The 24,104-nt window shown below is 42.5% G+C and overlaps 1 protein-coding gene across 1 annotated transcript; it reads right to left on the reverse strand.

Annotated features, from left to right (window-relative positions):
• Positions 1 to 36: 36 nt before the first annotated feature.
• fbxw8 (F-box and WD repeat domain containing 8) lies at positions 37 to 23,321 on the reverse strand. Its single transcript, XM_076271074.1, has 11 exons — positions 22,743 to 23,321; positions 22,486 to 22,590; positions 22,122 to 22,286; positions 21,906 to 21,994; positions 20,377 to 20,534; positions 18,831 to 19,027; positions 16,887 to 17,099; positions 10,411 to 10,538; positions 2,559 to 2,732; positions 1,859 to 1,975; positions 37 to 1,050 (listed from the first exon to the last, which is right to left on the reverse strand). Exons 1-11 carry the CDS (start codon positions 23,223 to 23,225, stop codon positions 888 to 890), a joined length of 1,992 nt encoding a protein of 663 aa, XP_076127189.1. The 5' UTR covers positions 23,226 to 23,321; the 3' UTR covers positions 37 to 887.
• Positions 23,322 to 24,104: the final 783 nt, after the last annotated feature.

The following is a 24,104-nucleotide window of genomic DNA, read 5'->3' on the forward strand; positions in this document are numbered from 1 at the left end:
ACTTGTAAAGTCATCACTTGTGAGATGTAGCTGATGAAAAGCTAGACTTTTTTTTACTGCACAACTGACAGAATGAACAAACTTCTCTATTTGTCCCGTTGAGACAGAAAAAAAGCAAAAAATTAGTAAATTAGTAGGCCTACTGACTGTATTGTGTTCATTTGCCTTCATGCCTTCAATAAATGTGAACAAGTCTTCAAGTGCATCTACATGACATGACATCAAGTACATGACCGTGTATGCTCATTTTGTTTGTGTGGTTACCACGAAAAAATGTCAACATCAGTTAAACTAGAAATCCGACTCATGTCATGCAACATGTGCTACCCTAATCATTGGTACTAAAGAGGGTGGAATTTTGGTAGCATGCAAGGAGTTACGTCCTATTGCCTACTGTAGACCGAGGGCACAAGTCAGCACCTTGGACAGCACTCACCTTCCACTTGGGCCAAACAGTACTTGGGGCCTTCATGAGCTAGTATTATTGTGTAATACTGTATTATTTTTTATATTATTAAATTATTATACTATCAAGAATCAAGGGCAGTGAGCCTTACAGTTACATAATATAAACCGAGTAAAACAACTGTACAAATGGCTAAATGCAGCTGAAAAGATTCTAACAATGATTCTGAAGAGATGGAAACCTGCTTTTAAGAAATTATATCTTCATTGTTAATCAAAGCACAGACACTGTTGAATAGATTATATGAATCATGATAAACAATAGTAATTTGACAGGAGCTAATTGATCAAACAGTATTTCAAATTAATAATGAATTACCAATAAAATTACACCTTCAGCAGTATGTTGTTTAAAAAAAGAGAGAAAAAGAAAAAAAAAATATATATAGTTAATATAAAAGTCCAACATTCCTCCAGAGTCATCAGGAGGTTGAGGGCTCTCGAAGTATATCATACGGCATAGCCAGGCCGATGTTGTAGTTGTAGCCTGATGACTCTATGTAGTTCGACCGACAGATGGGCAAAACATGGTCCTGAACAGAAAGGTCTGGTGAGAAGTCATACAGGCAGATGACTCCACGGTGTCTGTGGAAGAGGAAAGAAAAATGTGAAAATGTGCTTATCTTTTAGTCTCAACCCTTACGGCTCTGATACGATCACTGGACACCACAAGGGGGCACTGTTTTAGGAAATGATGAGTAACAACATGAGTATTGTTGGACAACAGCGGAAAAGGCTTCTATGCTGACATCTAGGGGAATGAGATAAATAAAAACATTCTCCACAGGGCACATTATTAGATGTGAGGGTTAATGGACTTAATTCAATTTAATTATCAAACTAAACAAAGTTGAACTTTATGTGTCGTGCTTTAATCTGAGGCGGATGTATACAGCATGCTGTTTAGACAGAGCTCAGTGCAGCCCTGCCTTTAGACATGACTTCATCTGTTCAACGCCAGAGTGCCTGTCTAGAGAACTGCTAAAAACTGTTAACAAAATCTAACACTAACCAGACAACTCCTATAGGATTTCTGTCTTACCGTCCACATGTTTATATACGATAATCACTTCATGCTGTGCCCCTGTTCCACAGAGAGCATATACAATCTATATAATATATACTGCATTTCTGTATGATTTGTTTGTTATTGCAAAGCCTTAGGTGCTGACAGGGTATTAACCCGAAACCTTCTGCCACTACCACATTTACATATATTCATTTAGCAGATGCTTTTATCCAAAGCGACTTGAGGAATAACATTCAAGCTACATGGCAAGCTACATTGTCTTCCTATTTAGGGCGATATGGGTCTAGCAGAGGGACTGGAGGAGGGAGTGAGAGCTGTGATGGTGTGAGGGGGGTGTTGGGGGGGTTAGTCTGCTCAACTCGCCTGCGATGAGCGGTGAGGTCATCGTCTGTGATGCACGCCCCCCGTGGAGACTTCTCGTCAGGAATGTTGGCCGTCACCAGGGTGCTCTCGTCAAACCATATGTGCCGCACTGGGTGTCTGCTCACCACCAGGAGTCACATGAGTAGACACACACACACACACACACCTCAATGAAATATGTATATAAGTCCATCTATTACATCTTTAGCATATTATTTTGTAGTATTTTCAGAAGTGATATAGACACATCCTGTCATTATCAACATCATAATCATTAGCACTGTTATTTATTACATAATGTATTAAATACATGTTATTATCACGGTCATGTAAATGACATACTTCTGTAAAAGGCAGGTAGTAGAAGTAAAACAGTATGTAAAGTTCATTTATATTTCTTATTATATATTATGATGTATGCCGGTCAGGTGCTGTGGCCTCTAGACCCTGATACAGATGTGGCCATTGTCAGGTGTTTCATTACTGTCCCAACCCCCCCGGCTCCACACCTCTCTCATCTGTTGTGAATCTCTCTCTCTCTAACACGCACGTACGCACACACACACAGGCACACACACACACACAGGCACACCTGTCTCACCTGTTGTGAATCTCTCTCTCTATCTCTCTAGCACGCACACACACACACATACACACACACACACACACACACACACACACACACACACACTTGTCTGACCTGTTGTGCATCTCCCAGAGCTTGGCTGCCATGCGCATCTCCCACACACACACCAGGCCCTCGCCACCTCCGCTCACCAGCTTCCAGTCGTCCCCCTGCACCGCTGTCACCCCCATGTGGTGGGCATAGAGAGAGGCCACCGAGAGGCCTGAGCGCAGGTCAAACACCCGCACCCTGAGGATGAGGAGAAAAAGAAAGAGAGAGTAAGGGAGAGAGAGAAGGTGGGAGAGAACGAGGAAGAGAGAAGGAAAGGGGAGAGGGTAGGAGAGAAAGAGTGAGTCAAATGGAGAGAGAAGAAACGACATGTAGGAAAAGAGGGAAGGAGAGAAGGTGGCAGGGTGAAGGAGTTAAGGAAGGGAGGGAATGGGAGAGGGAGACATCTTTTGGGTTATCACAATCACTCTGACCAATCAAAACATTCATTTCACATGGGGACGGACAGTAAGGGAAATGTGCTATTCTTGGCATGACAGCCAAGAATAGCACATTTAATGACTTCTGCTTCCAGCCAGTGAACCTGTAAAGACAGTATCAAATTCTACCACCTTAAGATTCTGCTCGGAGATGTGCATTTTGTACAACCTCACAAAATATGGAGAGTAAATGAACTGATTTTATTGATTGCTGATTGCTGTCTATATGCTTCAGACGTGGAGGGAATGGTTTGATCATCATGATCTCAAAGCTTTAAATATCTTAACGTATAAATGGAACATAATAATACTTTGATACAATCTGAGCATATTTATGTAGATCTTCACTGACACCATCTTCTCTACGGTTTGTTCTGTCTCGGCAAGGACTTCAAGCCATTGCAGTTAATGCGCAGTGTGTGCTCCGACAACATATTTTAATTTACATGATATCATATTAATATAAAATATGCAGGCTTTATCAAATCTAGTCACTTTGCCTAATTGCATCTCCACAGTATCTAATGCTTACACAGCCTGGAAGACAATGCACCCCTTAATTACCAAGAGGAGAGAGAGAGAGAGAAAAGAGATTCTTTCAGAAAAGAGTTATACGAGCCACAAATGCCCACTGGAGTTTGCTTCCATCTGCTCGAGGCTTTAATTTTCTTAAATAGGAGCGTTGGCGGCCAGAGGACGGCACCATGCAGATGGCCCTCCTTAGTTCATTAACCCAAATCAGATTGGGCCTGTGGCAGGGACAGCGCATTTTGGGGCGTCGTGCTATTAAAATGCACCAGGGGTGGGCCTACGCTTCTAACAGGCTTTGGGGTCTTCGGTGAGGCTCGTGCTAAGTGACGAGATCTGGTTGATTTTTTTTTTTTTTCAAATAAAGGAGGCATTTTAAATTCATGAGTGAGTATGCTTTTGTGTGTGTGTGTGTGTGTGTGTGTGTGTGTGTGTGTGTGTGTGTGACCTGTCATTGGCAAGCTATAATGCTCATAAATCTAATGTTGGAATGGAAACTGACTCCACTGCGCAGCCAGTTAGCAGACATGTTTCAATTAATCAGCATTCTGACTAATCATGCCAAAGAGCCTTCTAGAGAAGACAAGACGGAAAAAACAGGAAAAAACTAGAACTAAAGAGAGAAGAATTGCAATTACATATGACAAATGGACAATGTCTACTAAACTTAGGGTGACAGAGGCTGCTCCATTCTGCCCTTTCCCTTTGGAACTCCCTCCCCAAACCCATTTGAGACTGCACTGACCCTGTCCATAGACAAATCATCTCTAAAACGATCTCTATTAACATCTCTATTACTATTATTATTATTGTGAACATAGTAAATAAACGGTCTCATCTGGAATTCTTCCAAACTGAATAGTAAGTTATGATAAAACAACCAGTCTGCGACTGTCCCGTAAAATCTGCATTAAATAGGGGTGACACGGTACACAAAAATCACGGTTCGGTGTGTACGGGTTTGAAGTCACGATTCGGTTAATTTCCGGTACGGTGAGCCTGTAGGTACTGCTAGCCTAAAATTGTTGATTACTGTAAAAGACTGCATTAAGTACATTCGGTATACATCTGTACTGAACCTAACGTCCTGTACCTTAAAGGATTCGGTACGAATATGTGTACCTTTACACGCCTACTAAATAGCAAGGGGTTGGCAGGTACAGGGGTCATTACTCTTCTGAACGTATGGCCATGACGTGGGCACAGGACGGGGCACAGCACGGGCAATGTACCCTCTCCATGGTGCCTATGTGTCCACGCACTCATCCTGTTTACTCAGACAGACTGGCAGAGAGCTGCCACGTCCCTGCAAGGTCTCATCAGGACATAATCACTCCGGAGAACAGGGGGGGGGCTCTCACTGGCCAGAGGAGAGGGAGGGAAGAGACCAGACACATTAAGGTCTTGGCCTTGGGCCACCCTAATGGACATCTAGACACTGACTTCCCACCCCACCCCCCTTCCCCCCACTACACACACACACCACACACACACACACACACACCACACACACACACACACACACACACCACACACACACACACACACACACACACACACACACACACACACACACATACACACACACACCACACACACACACACACACACACAGCCCTCCACCCCCCTCTCTGCTTTTGCCTCCTGGACTGAGTGAAGATCAGACGAGGCCAATGCTGACCAGGCCAAGCTGGCGCGCCATACCACGTTAGAGTGGCATACAAAGTGTTTCTGTATTTGCCACCCACTGTCACTATGGGCCTGGTTCACTAAGAGCCCAGATAAAGAGTACCACCTTGCATGTTCATGCTAACATATTCACATTAACTGGGATGGGTTTTTTTGCGTGGAGATTATTGAATGAAAATGAAATAAATACATACCCCAAGACCATATTAACCCACAAGGTTTGCAACATTACTGTTTGAAGGGGGAACAAATTGTGTGCAGTATATGAGTTCAGTCAATCATGCCTATCCTACTTTTGGAAAACCAGCAGCTAAATAAAAACCTCATGCTGGCTACCTCTACTATCCTGCACTACATACAGTAGCATTAAGGACTTGGGACAGCAGCACGCACGCTTACCTTAAAATAGTACATCATCTAGCTTTGTTGTTCTGACCAGGAACATGACCCTTCTAGTAAGTTCTTAACAAAGTGGGTACCCCCATAACGCTACATGGAGACCAGCCAATGCCTTGTTTGTTCTCTGTTCTTTCAGAACAAGGTAATCTACCTTTTCTTACAAATATATTCACCTTGAGTCTGGTGGGATTTGCAAAGTTAACGACTTCATCAGCACACCACAGGAGCGCAGAGGAGAAGTGGGCTGTAAAACGCAATTGAATCGCAGGTGGATGCCGACTTACAGCCATGCCAAAGTGTTGCTAGAGGCCAACTGGTCACAACTCACAACAACAACAACAACAATAACAACAACAACAACCAAAGAAGCCTGATGATAAAAAACTAGAGAAAGCACAGTTGGAGTTCATCAATTAAAAGCAGCCAAGTTTCCGTCTGCCTGCCAAAAGGATGTGCTCACCCTGTCAACAAAAGGGGCGGAAGAGAGAAGCCATCTCTCTCTCCTTTGTTTAATTCCCTCTACTTGTGCAAGCCAGAACACAGATGTGGGGAGGGAGAGAGGGAAAGACTGAGAGAAAGAGAGAAGGGGAGTGAGAGAGAAAGAGAATTAAAGGGAGAGAGAGAAAGAGAATAAAAGGGAAAGGGAGAGAGAGGAAGAAGAAAATGCAACCCTCTCACACTTACTCCAGACTCCCTCTGTCTGCAGAACAAACAGCCCCCAGGTGAAAAACACCAGATAATGTAATGCACAGTCTACATCTACAGTCTAGACAAGACTCACAAATGCATGAACACATGAACACACACGCACACACACACACACGCTTAAGCTAGTCTCTAGCTTAGAGACTGACATGGAGGGAAATCTACATGGACTGGGCGTAATGTTAGTCGCCTGAGTGCCCTTACATTACAGCACACAATAGGGACAAACTCTGAAATACAGTACATGCCGAGCAATTACTCAACTACAAATAGACTTGTAGGTCAATCGCAAAAATACAAAAGCAAATAATTGTATTGTTATGGACATTCATATAGTGACATTTCATACTTCATTAATTTGGCAGGCACTCTTATCAAGAGCCTTACATTACGTATTCCCAGAGCAACTCAAGTTTTGAACCTACAACATTTCTGGCCAAGCTCCTTAGCCACTCTGCTACACTACCCATTTCAAGTTTCAAAACATTCGCTTTAGACAAAACCAGCTAGATTTCATTCAAGCAATACTTGGCATTACGTCAGTCCCACACTGGTGGTGTTGAGCTTTTAAAGCCTATCATCATAATGCACTAGACTGTGTATTACCATCATGCTATGTATTCATGGATTTCATCAGGTCCCTTTCCACAGGTGTATTAATCAAGCACCATGCAATCTGCATTCATAATCTAGGTGCTTGATTTTACACACCTGTGGAAAGGGACCGGATGAAACCCATGTATAGTACCTACTCCTGAATAGTGATATGGAAGACTAGATGTACCGCAGAGCGGTACAAAATATGACCGCCGCCCAGTCCAGCAAATTTTTTCCACAAAAAGAAATCACGCTGAAAGGCCTATATGATTCTAACTGTCTCACTAAATTGCATTATCCACACTCAATTCTCACTGGTATCTGCTAGACAACAAGTACCAAAACATGATTAGTTCATAGATTTCACATGTAAAATTAATTTTATACAACCCCACCTCCATCTTGCCTGTTCATAATTCTGAGAAATTCTTGATTGTCTGTGTTATGTTTATGTTATGTGTGTGGGTGTGTGTGTGTGTGAGTGTGTGTGTGTGTGTCAGTGGCGGCTGGTGGTTAAAAAAATAACGGAGGAAGGAATGTCTGCTTGATTGGCGTTAGTGGCAAATGTGAGGTTGTGATGGTGTTGGTGGCATATGTGAACAATAGAGTATGTAGGCCGCCTACCCAGACACATTTATAGCAGCAGTATGTACTATGTAGCACTGGCAATGTTGTGCAATAAATGCTGTTTTGACATTCTCGGGGGGGTCTGGGGGGCACAATGGACTTTGTAATATAATTTAAATATATAAGTCACTTTGGATAATAGTGCTAAATTAATAAATGTAAATGTAAATAAATGTAAATTTAGGTCTGGGAAGTCAGGGAAGATATGTAGGTCTAGTTATGAAATACTGTTTTCCAGATGTGCAAAATTACGGAAAGTCTGGAGGTTTTGCTCAGTGTAATAGCCTACATTGGCAGAAATAAACACTTGTTTTATAAAACCATGTAACTATTTACCATTAAAAATAGACCTTAAATGTGGTTATTTGTAACATGCTATGGTTTTTAAAGCCAAATCCCTATAATTTAAAGACAGGTTGTAATAGCTAAGTGGGAATTTATGAAAGCATACTCGAAAGGCAAATGTTATTGAAGACGTCATTAAAGGAATGCATCATGGTCTGAAACATTCATTAACAATGTTACCATCCAAAGATACATTTAGAACGGTGAAAACAAGAACATAACAACAAGAACCTTATTTAACAATTGTTTAGTTAAGGCATAACTTGGATGATTTTAACAACTCATAACTATCCAAAAAAACAGGCCAGCAGTAGGCTATGGCTGATTGTTTTCTGTGCTAACGTTACCAGTTAGCCATGAGTAGCCTATTTGTCTGACTATGTAGCATTCAGTAGCCTACACTAGCCTTACCATCTTGTTTTGGAATATGAATTTTTGGAGCTGGTCTTCCTGCTTTGATAAACATTCATCATACATCAGTGTATTCGCAGTGTATTTGAATGTATAAAAGATTTGAGATTGTCCTCTGATTCCATTGTACAGTTTATTTCACGAGCAAACAACAAACAAGCTTTCCGTTCAACCTAAGATTCGTAGACTGCAGATAATGTTCTTGAACCGTTGCCGCTAAAAACAGCACCCCCTATCGCAATTGAAAATTACTGTACGGAGGAGCTTCCTCCCTTGACCATTGAAAACGACGTGATTCACGAGCCGCTGAGGTCCGAGGCGTTTATAATGGACTTCAATGAGGGGCTTGAGGAGGAAGCTCCTCCATGCAGTAATTTTCAATAGCGATAGGGGGTGCTGTTGACATTTTGACCTAGGGGAACGATTTTGTTCATTCAAAGTGTTAAAAATAGTAATATTAACAGTAATTTATCAGATTAGTAATTCACTTTATATATTTTTTATTTTTCTTTGAAATTTTAGGGAGGGTGTTCCTCCCTTTCCTCAATGAAGGAGCCTCCTCTGGTGTGTGTGTGTGTGTGTGTGTGCGTGCTTGTGTGTGTGCCTGCGTATGTGCCTGTGCATTCAAGCGTACATATGTCTACTGTGTGAGTATGTGTCATACGTATGATTACTGTGAATGTATGTGTGTGTGTGTGTGTATCTGTTTGTGCACATGTGTGCACATGAAATGGGTTAACATGACCCCTGGAGGCAAACATACGGAAAAAAATGGTCTTCCTAGGCCCTACAGTTCTCAAGATATTCACAGAGAACTGTGTCTGCCCTACCCTCCTTTCGGGGGGTCCAGTCCAGTGGGGGGGCTACAGATCAAAACGAAAAATGACGGTTCCATGCTATCCATGTGGGGGTACATGCCCACCAAGTTTTGTGTACCCCGGTCTTTCAGTGTCCCGGGAATCCTTGTTGGTATACGTCACTAAATGTACACATAAATTATTTTATTGTAAGGCCCCCCATGAACGAAAGTACACAAAACTTGGCATGCATTCGGAGGGTGTCATAATGATCCTACACTTTTAATTTTGTGCAGTTTTGACCTTGTCAGCCAGAGATATTGTGATGAAAACACCTAATTTTTTGCTTTTTAATTTTTAACTAGGTGGCGCTATACATGAAATAAGTGGTAATGGGATGGGTTGACATGCCCCCTTAAGACCAACATACATAAAAAAGGTGGACCTCCTAGGCCCTACGGTTCTCGAGATATTCACAGAAAACTGTCTCCGGCCACCTACAGGCTAGTTGGTGTATAATAACATAAATTAATTTATTGTGTGGCCCCCCATGAACGGAATTCCACAAAATTTGGCGTGCATACAGAGGGTGTCATAATGATCCTACACTTCCAATTTCGTGCAGTTTTGACTATGTTAGGTCACAGATACCTTCAATTACAACACCTCATTTTTACTTTTTTGTGTTTAACTAGGTGGCGCTATACATGAAATGAGTGGTTATGGAATGGGTTGACATGGCCCCTTGAGATCAACATACAAAAAAAAATGGTCCTCCTAAACCCTACGGTTTTCGAGATATTCACAGAAAACTGTGTCTGCCCTACCCTCCTTTCGGGGGGTCCAGTCCAGCGGGGGGGCTACAGATCAAAACGAAAAACGATGGTTCCATGCTATCCATGTGGGGTTACATGCCCACCAAGTTTCGTGTACCCCGGTCTTTCAGTGTCCCGGGACTCATTGATGGAAATTTGGGCATGCAAAAAAAAAAAAAAAAAAAAAAAAAAAAAAAAAAAAAAAAAAATTCTGACTAAACCTATATGACCGCCGCTTCGCTGCGCGGCGGTCATAATAACTGAATGTAATGTATGGACAAAAGTATTGGAACTCTCCACCACTTATTCACTGAATTCATGTGCTTCATTCAACCTCACAAATTATTTTCTAGATGAATGGGCAAAAACTCACAGACACACGCAAAACTCTTGTGGAAAGCCATTCTATGCCTATTGATTTAGAATGCAATGTCCTAAAAGTTCCTGTAGGTGTAATGGCCAGGTGTGTCCATATAGTGTACATCCATGTGTCTAAATGGTGCCAAACAAATGGTGCATTATGTACCTCCTGTCTTTATTCCCACACACTAGCAGGTGAGGGGGGCCATCTCGGAGGTTGATGCAGGTGAAGTCTCCAGCTGAGTTGCCCACGGACGCCACCAGCTGCCCCGTCTCCAGACCGTACACCTGGATCTGTGAGGAGGGGGGCACAGGATGGGATGGGAGGGAAATGGGAGGGAAGCAGACCATCATTGGTACAGACGCACCTGGCTCAGGTTGTTAGCTCCGCCAAGCAGGTTGGTTTTGGTGTGGTTTCTTTGTTTGTTTGTTTGTTTGTTTGTTTGTAAGAAGGACTATGCAAAAACTGACACATGAAAGGAATAACTAAATAAACATTGAAGGTGATCACTGGGCAGTTCTGCAAGTTCAAGGCACTGCATCAATAACACTGATGCACTACAACCCCTGTCTCTTCCCAAAGGAAGGGAGGTAAAACATCATCAATAATAGTTTGCTAGGCTTAGGATGTTTCCAAAAGATCTTTAAGACTGAGACGGAAGAAAGCAAACCATTACTGGTGCTAAATCAACAGGCTTTGACTATTTCTGCTCTAAGGCTTTGAGATTAAGGGGAGAGAGAAAAAACACATCGCTAGAACTGACTCATCCTGTCTAGTTTGGTTCATCTTAATGCTGAAGTGTCACTAGAGTGCACGCACACGCACACGCACACACGTCCAGCTTCAGACAGTAAAAGTCCTACCACATATCTGTGCCAACTATTCACTTAAACCAGCTGATTCTAATAATTAGCACAACTCAGCTAATTGGTGAGATCACCTGTGTCAAGCCCGGTGTACACCGACATGAGTTTGCTGTGCACTTGCCACGCACATTAGCACGTTTTTTAACTGGATGAACAATGGATTTTATGGTGCGGCGCCGACAAAAAAGAACTGAATCGTAATTTACATGGTGATGGTGGTGGCGACGCACGCGCACGTGCACACACACACACAGTGTGGCCAGAAGCAGGGAGTGTAAAAGCCAATAACACAAACAGCAGACTTCAGAAAGCACTGTAATGATGAGCATGTCACTTCCCAGAATCCACACTAAGGCAGCTAATGAACACTGAGCCTTTGCCCTATCAGCACCTCATGTGGAAAAAACAGAATAGTGGAGTGAAAACAGAATATCAGAATAGTGTTGGTTTGTTTTTCAAAGCAGTGAATTACACTAACTGGGCTTCCACAGCAGTGAAGTGGTGCTCACCCCACTGATGCACTCATTATTCACCTGTGCATTCATAAATACATGCAGATGAGAACATTCTAAAAGCACAAAAGAGGTGGGAGGCTTCAATAGGGAACCGGGCTCGCGTTCCTTCAAAAGATGCAGGCTATTTACTCATATCACTCAAATAAGCCAGCTTTTGGAAAATAACGGGTAAATTGGACATCTGCTTTTAGCCTTCTTCTCCAAATTGGCAAAACCAATGACTGTGTTGTGTGAGATTAAAAAAAAAAAAAAACTGGACCTGAATAATTTAAGCTCTTGAAAAAGGTGCGAAACAAAGAGGAGGTGGACAGACAGGCGTGATGTAAGGATTGAGAGCCTGCCAGCTGTTTTAGTGTCAGCTGTTCAGGCCAGACAGATTTAATTGTGGGCGGCTCTGAAGCTCGCCAAAATCTCCAACACCACTTTGGCATGACGGCATGATGGGATTTTTTATTTTTTTTTTGCTATTGTTGTTGTTGTTGTTGTTGTTGTATTATTTATTAATTTTAATAGAAGACAGATCAGCAAGCACAACAGAGAATGCTTTTGAGAATTTGATGAAAAGTGACCCAGTCTAGCGGTTTACACCTGTTCTGCCGTCGGATGGCGTATCTGAGGGGTTGGATTCTGAACTGGAAAGCCTTCTCTCTTCTTCAGCTCCACCAAACAAACTATTTAATGCTATGCTATGTGATTCCAAACAGACCTGAGACATATTTGAGAATAAGTGTGAAATGTAAATGATCAAAAAAAAAAAAAATCATCCTAGACCATAAGGATGTGAAGATTCTAATTATCTCAGAAGCCGTCTGAAGCCTGTCATCTTCTACCAGTCTCTGAATGGGAGATGTGAGAGGCGTGCGAGTCTCTGGCAGGGACAAGGCAGGTGGGACATTACTCCACCTCCACCCTCCCAACTCACTGCACTCCCTAAACGCCATGCTTGAGATGATACACCTCCAACTGAGAGGTAAGTGACTGACACACACACACACACACACACACACACACACACAGACACAACATGCCTGCATATACACACACACACACACACACACACACACACACAGAGACAAACAGACAGATACGACATGCACGCATACACAAACAAAAACACACACACACACACACACACACACACACAGACAAACACACACAGACACAGCATGCACGCATATACACGCACACACACAGACAAACAGACACAGACAGACACGACATGCACGCATATACTGTATGTATACACGCATATACACACATACACACACACCTACACACAGACACAGACACACACACACACAAAATGAAACAAATGAAAAAAGGAACCAAAAAAGTGAAAAGACAAAAGCAAGCACAAGCAGATGCAAGGAAACAAAACCTTCAAAGCATAACTACAAATAAGAAACCACCTATCTGCATGTAACAAAGATAGAGGAGTTTACCAGGTGGAGCACCATCACATCATCCCCATTCGTCTCCCTTCAGATCGGCCTGCACTCACCCTTGGGAGGCATGTGCAAAACAGCCATGCAGCCATGCAGCCATGTCAGGAAAGCTCTTCGTCACATCTAAACACCCACACACTACACACTGATTATGCTTATGGTATTCGGCAGATGCTTTTTCCAAAGCGAATACTTATAGTTATTACTTAAAGACCATCACTCAAGATGGAATCTTCATCTTAATCTTCACTAAAGATAGAAATCTCGTTCTAAAGATCAATTAACTAAGAAATATACACAATCATCACTAGAAATGAAGAAGCATCTTCAGACAGAACTAAACGAACCTCCTGTCTGTTTGGGTGAACCTGGACTGTGCAACTAGTGAGAGCTCAGCAGCATCACAACATCAGTGTGCACAGCAGGAGAGGGCGTGTGAAAAACAACACGCTAACAGCAGAGGCTGATGTGTGCCGTCACGCCAGTGGCTCTTCATTGAGGGACGCCACTCTCACAGTGACGCACACACAGAGAGCATGATGGGAGCGTGAGAGAGAAGAGATTCATTACATATAGGTTATCACTTCAGACAAAGTTCGATTTCAAAAGATCAACTAACTAGAAAAGACACAGTGGTAGTCATGTCAGTGTAGCTTTTATGTGCAGCTTTTCCGCACAGGATGCCACCCATGCAGTGATGCAAACAGAAACTATGGGGGTGTGAGGGAGAAGAGCTTCATTTATTATAGATTATCACTTAAAACAAAGTAGATTTCAAAAGATCAACTGACTTTAAAAAGAAGCCCTGCCAAAGACACGGCCATCACAATTAAGAACCAGAAACTTCAGTGCTGCTTTTTAGATGTGTCTGCTGCTTTCAGATCTTCTACCCACACACACCCACACACACACAGCTATACACAGACACCCACACACACACACACACACACCAGGAGAAGGCATGTGTGGAACAACAGCTGTCAGCACACAGTCAGAGAGAGACGCAGCTCTTCCTCACAGCAGACACCACCCACACTGCGGGCTCCAGCCTACACGGGCTCCGCCACACCACACACACACACACACACACACACACACACACACACACTCTGCCACCTGCTGCACCTCCACCCATCTTCTGACGGCGACACGTTACGAGAAGCAGTAAGGTGCAAATGAGGGCCGTGACTCACACTTCCTCACCGGCATGCGAGCGAGAAAGCGAGCGAGCGAGTGAGCGTACATGCGCACCTTTAGGAAAATCTCCCTGGCCACCAGCCCGTGCTATTTGACAGCTTTTAATTAGGCATATGTCATCTTGTTAAACAGCATATAAACACCTCTGTTTTTCAGTGGTCCCGGAGCTGGCGAACGCCGCTTCCCTTTCACAGCAGGAAGATGCCGTAGTTGATTTGTCTTTTTGATTTAGAGACATTTTTTTTTTAAAGCGCTGTGAATCTGGTAGACGTGGTGAGAACGGTGTCAGCCAGGCTTGCAGTAACAGCTTCCTGTGCGGTTTGGAGGAGAGGCCTGGGGAACATATTGACTGAGATAAGGGTTCGTGGAGAGTAACCAAACCAGGGATTGGCAACCGAGTCTTTGAGGGAGGGGAGCTGGGTTTTTTTTTAGTTCATAAGCAAATACATGGCACCCACTGTGGTAGAGGTTCTGATGCCAGGAAGCATGTGTGCATCATCATCAACCACTGTTAGGGTCTGTGGAAGTGTGGAAATGTGGCGAAGAGTTTGTGTGTGTAAGAAAGTATGTGTGTGTGTGTGTGTGTGTGTGTGTGTGTGTGTATGTGTGTGTGTGTGTATGTGTGTGAGTGCAAGAAGAGTGAGAGACTGTGTGTGTGTGTGTGTGTGTGTGTGTGTGTGTGTGTGTGTGTGTGTGTGTGTGTCATGCCAGGGACAGTAATGAGAGTGTCCTAATGGAGGTGATGTCAGTGGAGCAGTAACTGCCAAGATGCTGTTTTATAAAGAAAGAGTGCCATCTGTAGCCATCACGTGCCCATTCATCTCTGTCAGCGCCCACTTCTGCCGTCCGTCCCGCTGCTACCTCGCCCCTCTGGTCGAGGTGGTCAGTCAGGGACTGATTGAGATTTGTGAGATGTGCTTTTTAAAATGAGTGATTTCAGCAGTGTCATGATGGCTGCTCCATGGAAATGATGAAAAGCACACAATCAATACCACACAATACATCAACTCAGAGTCCTGCACACAGTGCATCATACATCATACACCGCAACTCTTAAAGACACAATCATCTGGAGTATGTTAAATAATATGTCAAGTAATATACACAATAGATAGGCCATATGTGTCGGGTAATATTAGAATATATTATTGTATACTACATATAAGCTTACAGTGTAAGATCTCTGTTTGACCTGTTTTAGCCCTGGTCACAGGTATATGACCTTGATGGCTTCTTCTTTCTTGTTCCGCAGTTGGATATTTACTAAAGTCAGCAAAAAAGTGGTTAATGCATTCGACCATCTAAATATTAGAATATTGGCAAGGTCAAGGACTGACTGTTAGTTTGCATTACTGTCACTGATCTGTATTGGTCATTAACTCTGGGGTATTGGTGAAAGCCTTATGTGACGGAGTGCTGTCGCTACGGTGAAGTATGCGTTCTGACTGCCATACCTACGAGCCTGGCTTTACGGTCGTGCTGCAGGTGGAGTACTCCAGAGACTCAGGTTCGAGGCCAAGTGGGGTGACTGCTCTGTCTCTTGGCAACTCTTTATTAGATACCATGTTCTTACCATGATATTTTACAAATGAAACCATGTGCTTAAGAAAACGGTTTGAATCACACATCAACTCCGGCTGACCGATTGCCAGACAGTGTCCAGACAGTGTCCCTACTGCTCCACCGTGTCCAATATATGGTTGGGTAGGTCAGTGTAAAACAGCACAAAATGCAGATGTTGTAGAACACTTTGTAAAAACTGCATTAGATTGAATGCAATCCTGTGTGGAAGTGTGCTGTGAGTTCTATGCTGGGAAAAGGCTATATCAAGTCATGTCACAGAGCCACTGCCCTTTTGTGTATGTCTATGACTATATTACTTCTATGACTACTATGACTTCAACGCTGAAGTTGATATACTGCCTGTTTAAGTTATGCAATGCCACCATTACTCTGATGACATAAACCTTGTGAGAGATGGTAATCGGTTGTTAAGGAGCCTCAGGAGGCATGTGGAGTTGTATTTTAGGGCCAGCATAAGCACAGGGGGAGCGTGCGTGTCTGCCTGGACTGAGTTTGTTTTCTGGGGAGGGTGTCAACAGAGTGATTTAAGACACAGGCAGGCTGCGGGAGTGTTTTCAAAATACAGTGTCTCGGAGGGAAATCAATGTGAGAACAGCTAAATAAAGCTTTTAACTTCAATTAGGAGTGCTCTCCTGAGGAGCAGCAAAACTCAGAGGGATCTATGAAATCACCAGCGAATGGTCCTAAAAATAACCATTCCCACTATATCACTTATTAGTTAAACACAGGTGTGTGTGTGTGTGTGTGTGTGTGTGTGAGAGTGTGTGAGAGAGAGAGTGTAATGTCTCTTGTGTATTGTAGGCGTATTGTACACAATGGTCTTGGCTATTTTTCAAAGCTTCTTATTTAATTCACTCGTGTTCATCACAATTCCCACAAACCTACTTAATATTTTGTGTGTGTGTGTGTGTGTTTGTTTGTGTGTGTGTGTGTGTGTGTGTGTGTGTGTGTGTGTGTTTGTAATGTTTCTGCAGAGATTCCTATCTTTGGAGCATAGAGTGGAGATTAGAGAGGAACTGTTTCCCTGAACACACCTTGTTTCCTCCGTCGTTCATGGCCCAGCCACAGCTCTTGACCCCCATGGCAGCCTGTGTGTCACTGACGTCCAGACAGGTAACTGGGTGGCCGTAGACAGAGTGAAGAACCCTCTGGTCCTGCCCAGGCGCCAGGAGATAGACGCTCTCACTGGCTGAAGCCACAGCCAGCGGAGATGCCTGCTTGCCCGGCACCAGACGCAGGTTATCCACCTGTCAGCATGAGACAGAGTGAAAAAATCAGACTCCAGCAAATATATCACTTTAAAACACCAGACATATGGTACCACTGGATGTCACTGGACATGACATATTTTTACTGGATATCACTGGATATGCCATATCACCACTCTGATTTCCTGGATATGGCATATCATCACTGGATATCATCAGATATACAATGTTATCACTATCACTTGGTATGCCATATTATCACTATGGATATCACTAGATACTGTATGTGGATATCACTAGATATGGAATATTATGACTGAACATCACTGGATATGACATACTATCACTGTATATCATTGGATATGCCATATCATATAATCACTGAATATCACTGCTTATTATACGACTCTTTACAATGCTAATAGAATGCTCCATTGAATTGAATTGGATTTCCCAACGTCCCCAACGTGGTTAAATATGCACCATGTAATGACCACTGAAACATACATGTGCTTCTGAATCACGTCTTTCATATTACTCCGCAAGTAGTGCGGTCACTTAGTGCAATGGAGCGTATATACAAGGGATAATGTATAGAACGCCGGGCATTATCAGGAAAATAAGCCCTTTGAGACCAAGACCGGCTCACCTTGTCGAAACTTATTTTTTCCTGATAATGACCGGTGTTCTATACATTATCCTTTACTTATCACCCGGAGAGAAGAAATACTCTTTTCTGATTGGCTGGCGGGGTGGCTTTTAATTCTGAATAACGGGACACCTATGAAGTAGATCTGGTAAAAAAAAAGTTTAATCGCTGTTCCATATCAATGCTTATGTTGGAGCCTGGAGGCAGGCTTCGCAACAATGGAATCAACTGTAAACAAGCTAACTGTCCATGCTATCCTGTTATAGGGCCAACGAAAGTTGTTCAACAAGCTGAACTAGTGAGCTTCTTTTTAAACGGAACCGCATGTTTTCATTTGCTTTACAGTGGCAACCGGGTGATAAGCGGGATAACGGCCTTCGAGGTGTGTCGAGTTATACGGAATTAATGGACTCGGGCGGAGGCTCCGCTGCACGTCGGGGAGTTCTTCGCCTCTGGCCCTTGTCCATTAATTCCGTATAACAGGACACCTCGGCGGCCGTTATCCCTGTATACTGTATATTCCAACTGTGGATTGTGTTCTATATATGGGTTCTATAGAGCAGGGGTTTTCAAACTTTTGTGGGCCGGGGACCCCTCATGGAGTGGAAAATTCTCCAAGGACCCCTCATAATCGCAATACATAAAACTTAAGTTAATAATGTAGCTGTATAGCCTTTTTTCTTATGTTATACTGTATGTATTTTAAAAACATAGCGTGCTAATACCACAATAGTCATGTTGGCAAACTTTGACAGTATGTAGGATTTTTTTAAAGGATTGTTGTTTCTTTGTCAAATGTAGGCCTATTGTGTTGAACACATAGTGTTTGCTTCACATAACTTTCATTTTGTTGGCGGTTAATTAATAGTAAAGTGTTTTAATGTATTGATGTAACATATCAGCAGATCAATTGGGAAAATACTAATACTGTAGCATTTTTCACCATATAAGAGAATTTCATATTTTGTAGCAAACTTTGTCAGGGACCCCCTGACAATGTGCTGCGGACCCCTGGGGGTCCCCGGACCCCACTTTGAGAACCAATGCTCTAGAGAATCATAAAGATGGACTGTACTAGAGTACTGGAAGAAAAAAGAAATCTCAGACAGCTCACTACTCACAGGTTTGGGTAGCTGGGTAAGGCAGAGGGTCTTCCAGTAGCCCTTTTCATCAGGGCTTTCCACACGCACGTCTGTCCCACAGGCAGTGGCCACGGTGGGGTGGTCTGGACACAGCGCCAGAGCATGAACCTTCTGGAGGTGCTGGAGATGGTGGATGGGTTCGGACCCAGTCTCCGTGCTCCATACATCCACTGATCCTATCAGGGGAGAGAAGATATGTTGGACCACCATGTAAAGAAAGCAAGAGTACAGACAGATGGATGCACAAACAACTGAGACAGAATGGAAGCAAGAGGATCAACTGGACACAATGGCCAAAAGTGTTCACTGCTAACAGCGAAGAGAGATGTACAAACACAAATTCATTTTATTTTTAAAGGTGTCGTTTACTCTTGGCAAAAATAACTAAATTAAACTGTTTGTTGTAAAAACAACAACCTGTTGTGGTATAATGAGGCTTATTTCATTGATGTTTTAATGTTGCAATGTATATTCTTTGTTGGCAAAAAAAAACCCAACATGACCTAATTCTTTAATTATAACTTGACTTACTACTTCAACTGCCTTACAACAATTACTTACTTTTAAAGGAATCAAGGAGGGCTATGGCTGTAGAAATTGCTATGGCATAAAAAAGGCGTGTATTGTACTTTGCACTGCATGCAGTTAAATCAAAATAATAATGTAGCGTCTGGTGTTCTGGTGTTATTACATATTAACCAAGCTTTTCTGTCAGGTTACAAGGCTGCAATGGAGACACTACTTTAAAGACGGTCCACCAACAAAGACACTGATCAGCATATTCACATAATGAAGATAATCAGATGTAAATGCACTCTCAAATAGGCTATGTAAATAATAGTCAAAACACTGATGGGTGAAATGGGTGTGTAATTTCCATGTTAAATGACTGATTATAACGAAAGAGTTATTCAGTTTTAAGGGGGGAAAAAGTCCACTGTGCTTGGATGGTGTGGACGGCAGGCGGCTCATTATACTTTCCTTTCTGGTCCTGTTTTTTTTTCCCAACAACATTCTGAATAAAAGAAGGTCAGAGTGCCACCAAATTCAATCAGCCAAAATAGGCTGTAATTAGCATGAGACACATACAAACCCGTGAGATTTGCTATTGCCAGGACCTATCACTAACACAAACACATTGGTCTCAATTTCGGAAACAGCACAAATGAGAGGCAGGACCTAGCTTGACAGGCATAGCTCTGTTTTGTTATACATGAATACATGGGTATAATAATTGTGTGATGTTGAACATATCTAATACACATCTAAATATGAGCACCATCATACATTTACATACTCCTTTTGTTAGATTTGCATAGCCACATGTAATGAATCAAATCACATCCCATTGAAACACAGAAGTATTAGCTCAAAAAAAAAAAATAAGTAAAAAAAACATCTGTTCTACCTATTTACTATGTACTGGGTAGGACGAGCATAAACACCATTAAAAACACAGAGGACCACTGCAAAATCTTTAATGCAAAGCAAAATGTTTACCAGTCTTTCAAAATATCTTCCTTACCATCTTCAAATGCTGCCGCTGCCACTATCTTGTTGACTTGGACATGACTGATGTGTGGTTTTAGGGTGACATCCATGTTGGCGTGGGTCGGCCTAAGGTAAGACGCCTCTGAATCCCAATGATGGGTGTCCCACAGACGGACATCACCTGAGGTGTACCTGAACAAGGTAAACATGATGACAAAGAGTATCGGGTGATTTTACACCTGAAGCTAGATATTAGTTCCTGATTCACACCCATAAACTTGGATTCATATAGAAATATCAATTTAAGGTATTTATGAAATCACTTACTTAGGCAATATTCAACCATGCATTATTTAATTAATACTGTCAGTGCCTACACCCTTATATACAGTCAATGGTCTACTACACTAAGACATACATACCGTAATTGCTGCACAATTTGTTTTGTTTTTTTAAATGTAAATGTCTCTTTATAAAAAGAAAGGCAGTAGCACCATTGTGTGGATGTCTCTTTATAAATGGGAGAGGCTGCTGGCTGTACAAATGCTCTTTATTTTTATATTGGGGGATGCTGGTGGCAGCTGGGCCCTACTCAGTTGGTCTGGGTTCAGGCTGACAGCGGAGACAGACGTCTCTACACCAGCTGCCGAGGGCTTCAGGAGACCCTGCACTGGGAGGAGCTCAGGACTGGCGCTGGGCGCTCTCAGGCTGCCAACTGCTTCACGCTACCCAGTTAAGAGAGAGGGGGCTTTAATCTAGCATCCTCAGGCAATCTTCATCTAATCCCCAAAGGAAACCTTTAAAGGCATGACAACTCTTTTATCTGGGAATAACAATACTATTTAGCCAACAGATGATTCTTATTGTGTTGTTCTGTTGTAGAGTTTTTGACAAATCCTCAATAAATATGTATGTCAACTTCAGAATATCGTCAACAGAAGATGTCTGGTATAGGATATTGGACAGACAAACAAAGAACAAAGTGAACAAATACAAAGCCAGCAGTATAATTGGTTGTGACTAGGGGTCGGTCAACTGATATGTATTTTTAAGGGCCGATACCGATATCTAATGACACTGATATCTAATGACTCTGGATGGCTGATAATTGTTATTTGGTAACAGCAATATATAGCAACAACGTATGCCCTTGGGAAGGCCTACAGGTCCATATTATCGAAAACAATGTTGCTTTAATAACATCTTCTTCCCTTCGTTAAGATTAATCAACACATCTGCTGACCTGCCACGAAACAAGAACTAGGCTACTATTTTTTCCCCATTGCCTCTTTTTTACTGGACTGAGCTACCTTTTTGCTGCATCAAAAAATTACCACCAACATTGTTGTGTGGCAATATAAAGTATATCAAATCTTATTTTATATAGGATGTCTAAGTCACAAAAATGCTAAATATTCACAAAATTCCATCTGCGTACTGTCCAGGAGAGTTCATCATTATGATCAATAATAATAGGGCCTAATAATTGTCCATGCAAATGTTATGAGACATATAGGAATAACAAAGTTAGAGGTAACTTTAATGAATCCACTTCAAACTTACCCAGAAAATACATATCCACTGCAGCAGCTGACATCACATAGAATCTTTCCCAACTCAAACTGGAGATGACTGATAGATCCAACACGATTCTAATATTGAACATACAAGATTGGCAAATTATTTTGCATCTGTTTTGCATCAGTTGGTCGTCTTAATGACGATTTTGGACCGATGTGGGTCCGTCAATCAATACAAAATATGAAGCTGTTCCATTACCTTCCAGTTGGAGCACACTAGTTTGTCAGTGTTCCGACAATCCCGCAGGCTACTCTTCCAGCAGGGGGAGTCCGAGACGTTCGCTCCGCTGTGGTATCCCTCTTCCAGACACAGGTTGTACCACAGCACATCATCATCTGCCAGCCCCTTCCAGACTTTGCTTACCTTGGCCAGGGATGGTGAAATCAAGACAACGCGTAATAGCTGCTAACTATACAACTGTGAACAATTGTTTTCTAAACACTTTCAATGATTTAAATACAACCTTTCTAGGCGGTTAATTATCTGTAACGTATTGTCTATCTATGTAGCATGTTGTGTAACCTAAACATCCATCAATATTCCTTTGCCAGTTTTAGCATACCTGAGCACATCTTCCCAGATCACGTCGGTCAAGAAACTGGAATATCTTCAGTGCCAACTCGTATGGCAGTTCCACATCAAAGAAGGGAATGTCATTAGTGTCATTCTGAGTAAAGAGGAATGCAAAAGGCAGGAGTACCTTAATCAAGTTTTACGTAGGCCTAATCCAACGTAATTTCTTAACGACTAAGGCTTATCCAATACATCTACTGCCACGTGCCACACCAATATCAACCATAACAAGCACATGCATCTTACCAAGTCTTGTATAAACTGATCAAGTAGCTTTTGTCCAGTGGGCCTAACAACTTTCTTCTGAGGCTGTACATTATAATGACAGTCAATGTGACCATGCTGTCTTTTCCTTCGCGTCCTCTCCTCTTCAATTCTTTCCACCAAGGGACTAGTCCTTCCATCTAACAAGCCTTCTGCAATGGACACATATTGTGGTTGATGCTTTGCACGGTCCTCTAAGGTCGTGCACGGTGATGTGTATTTAACCTTCTGATCTTGGTATGAGCTACCTGGACTGTCATAGTGTCCAGACCGATCAGAGCAATTTTCCCTTTCATTGTCCTCCGACCTATCTTTGAAATATGTAGATTTAGTGCCAAGAGTTACACTGGGTTGGGCGCTGTGTAACGTTACCCCAAGGTTCAACCCAGTGCTTTCTGCTTGAGTCGTTTTCTTTAATTCCTGTTTCCAGTGCTCCCTGAAGGCCAATAACTCATCTTCTTCCATTGTTATTTACATTCCAGTATTGTGCACTTTAAGTCATTACACTGCGCAACACTTCACAGCCAAACCCAGAGACCGTGAAAGAAAACAAATATACAGTCCATTCTTCTAAAAGTTCCGTGTGGACTGATGTTCTAACGCAAAACGTTCCACTGTGCTTTACCGCAGTACAGGCTACTGTTGGTTGCTGTTGCAAACCATTTTGCATTTGATTACCTTATATTGTTTTATTTTAGAAAGAAAAAAATCCATGCTAAACCCATCCAGCTAAATCCATGCATACGGAATTATGTGTGTGCATTTAATCTTTATAAAAAAAATGGAAATATGGGTTATAGCTTGCAGTCTTTAGCTGGGAGATTAATTAATTGTTTACAGTCGTTGCTGTTTAGACATTAGACATATCACACAAAGGAAAAAATCAGGATAGGGCTTCAAGAGTTAATGATCACCCGTGTCTTTTGGGAAAAGATGATGTAAACCCCTACATCATGTGACACTTTAATAAATAATAGCCCACAGCACACAGAAACAAACCCATTGAGGATTTGATCAGAACAGACGATCGCTGTCAAGACGAAAACCATAGGAAGGGACAAGGTAGAGTGTTGGATATTCGTGTCGGAGTGATCAAGATGTGCTGCCTGCCAGTAGAGCATGCGTTGCCAGTGATTTGCGGTTCAGTCTCTGCTTACAGATCCATACCATGCACGGGGACACTCGCATCCCGCCTGAGACGGATCGGGGACCAGTTCGAAAAAAGGCGCATAACAAAAGAGAAGGGCAGCGTGGAGAACGTCAGCAGCAGAGGGAACACATTTAAACATTTACACATAATGTGCACGGCAATACAAGTCACTCTCCTCATACTATATGTCAGAA

This window comes from Alosa pseudoharengus, unplaced genomic scaffold, assembly GCF_046254945.1.
Source record: "Alosa pseudoharengus isolate Yale_2024_CS ecotype anadromous, Long Island Sound unplaced genomic scaffold, YU_APseudo_1.1 YU_APseudo_1.1_scf_6, whole genome shotgun sequence".
Classification (NCBI taxonomy): domain Eukaryota; kingdom Metazoa; phylum Chordata; class Actinopteri; order Clupeiformes; family Clupeidae; genus Alosa; species Alosa pseudoharengus.

Coding starts and splice junctions, on each gene's coding strand:
- fbxw8 (XM_076271074.1), bottom strand. CDS start 23,225: ATGGAAGAAGATGAGTTATTGGCCTTCAGGGAGCACTGGAAACAGGAA. Junction 19,028..20,376: donor AGCGGCAGCATTTGAAGATG/GTAAGGAAGATA, acceptor CTCCCCTGATAG/GATCAGTGGATGTATGGAGC. Junction 10,539..16,886: donor TGAACGACGGAGGAAACAAG/GTGTGTTCAGGG, acceptor CCCTCCTCACAG/ATCCAGGTGTACGGTCTGGA.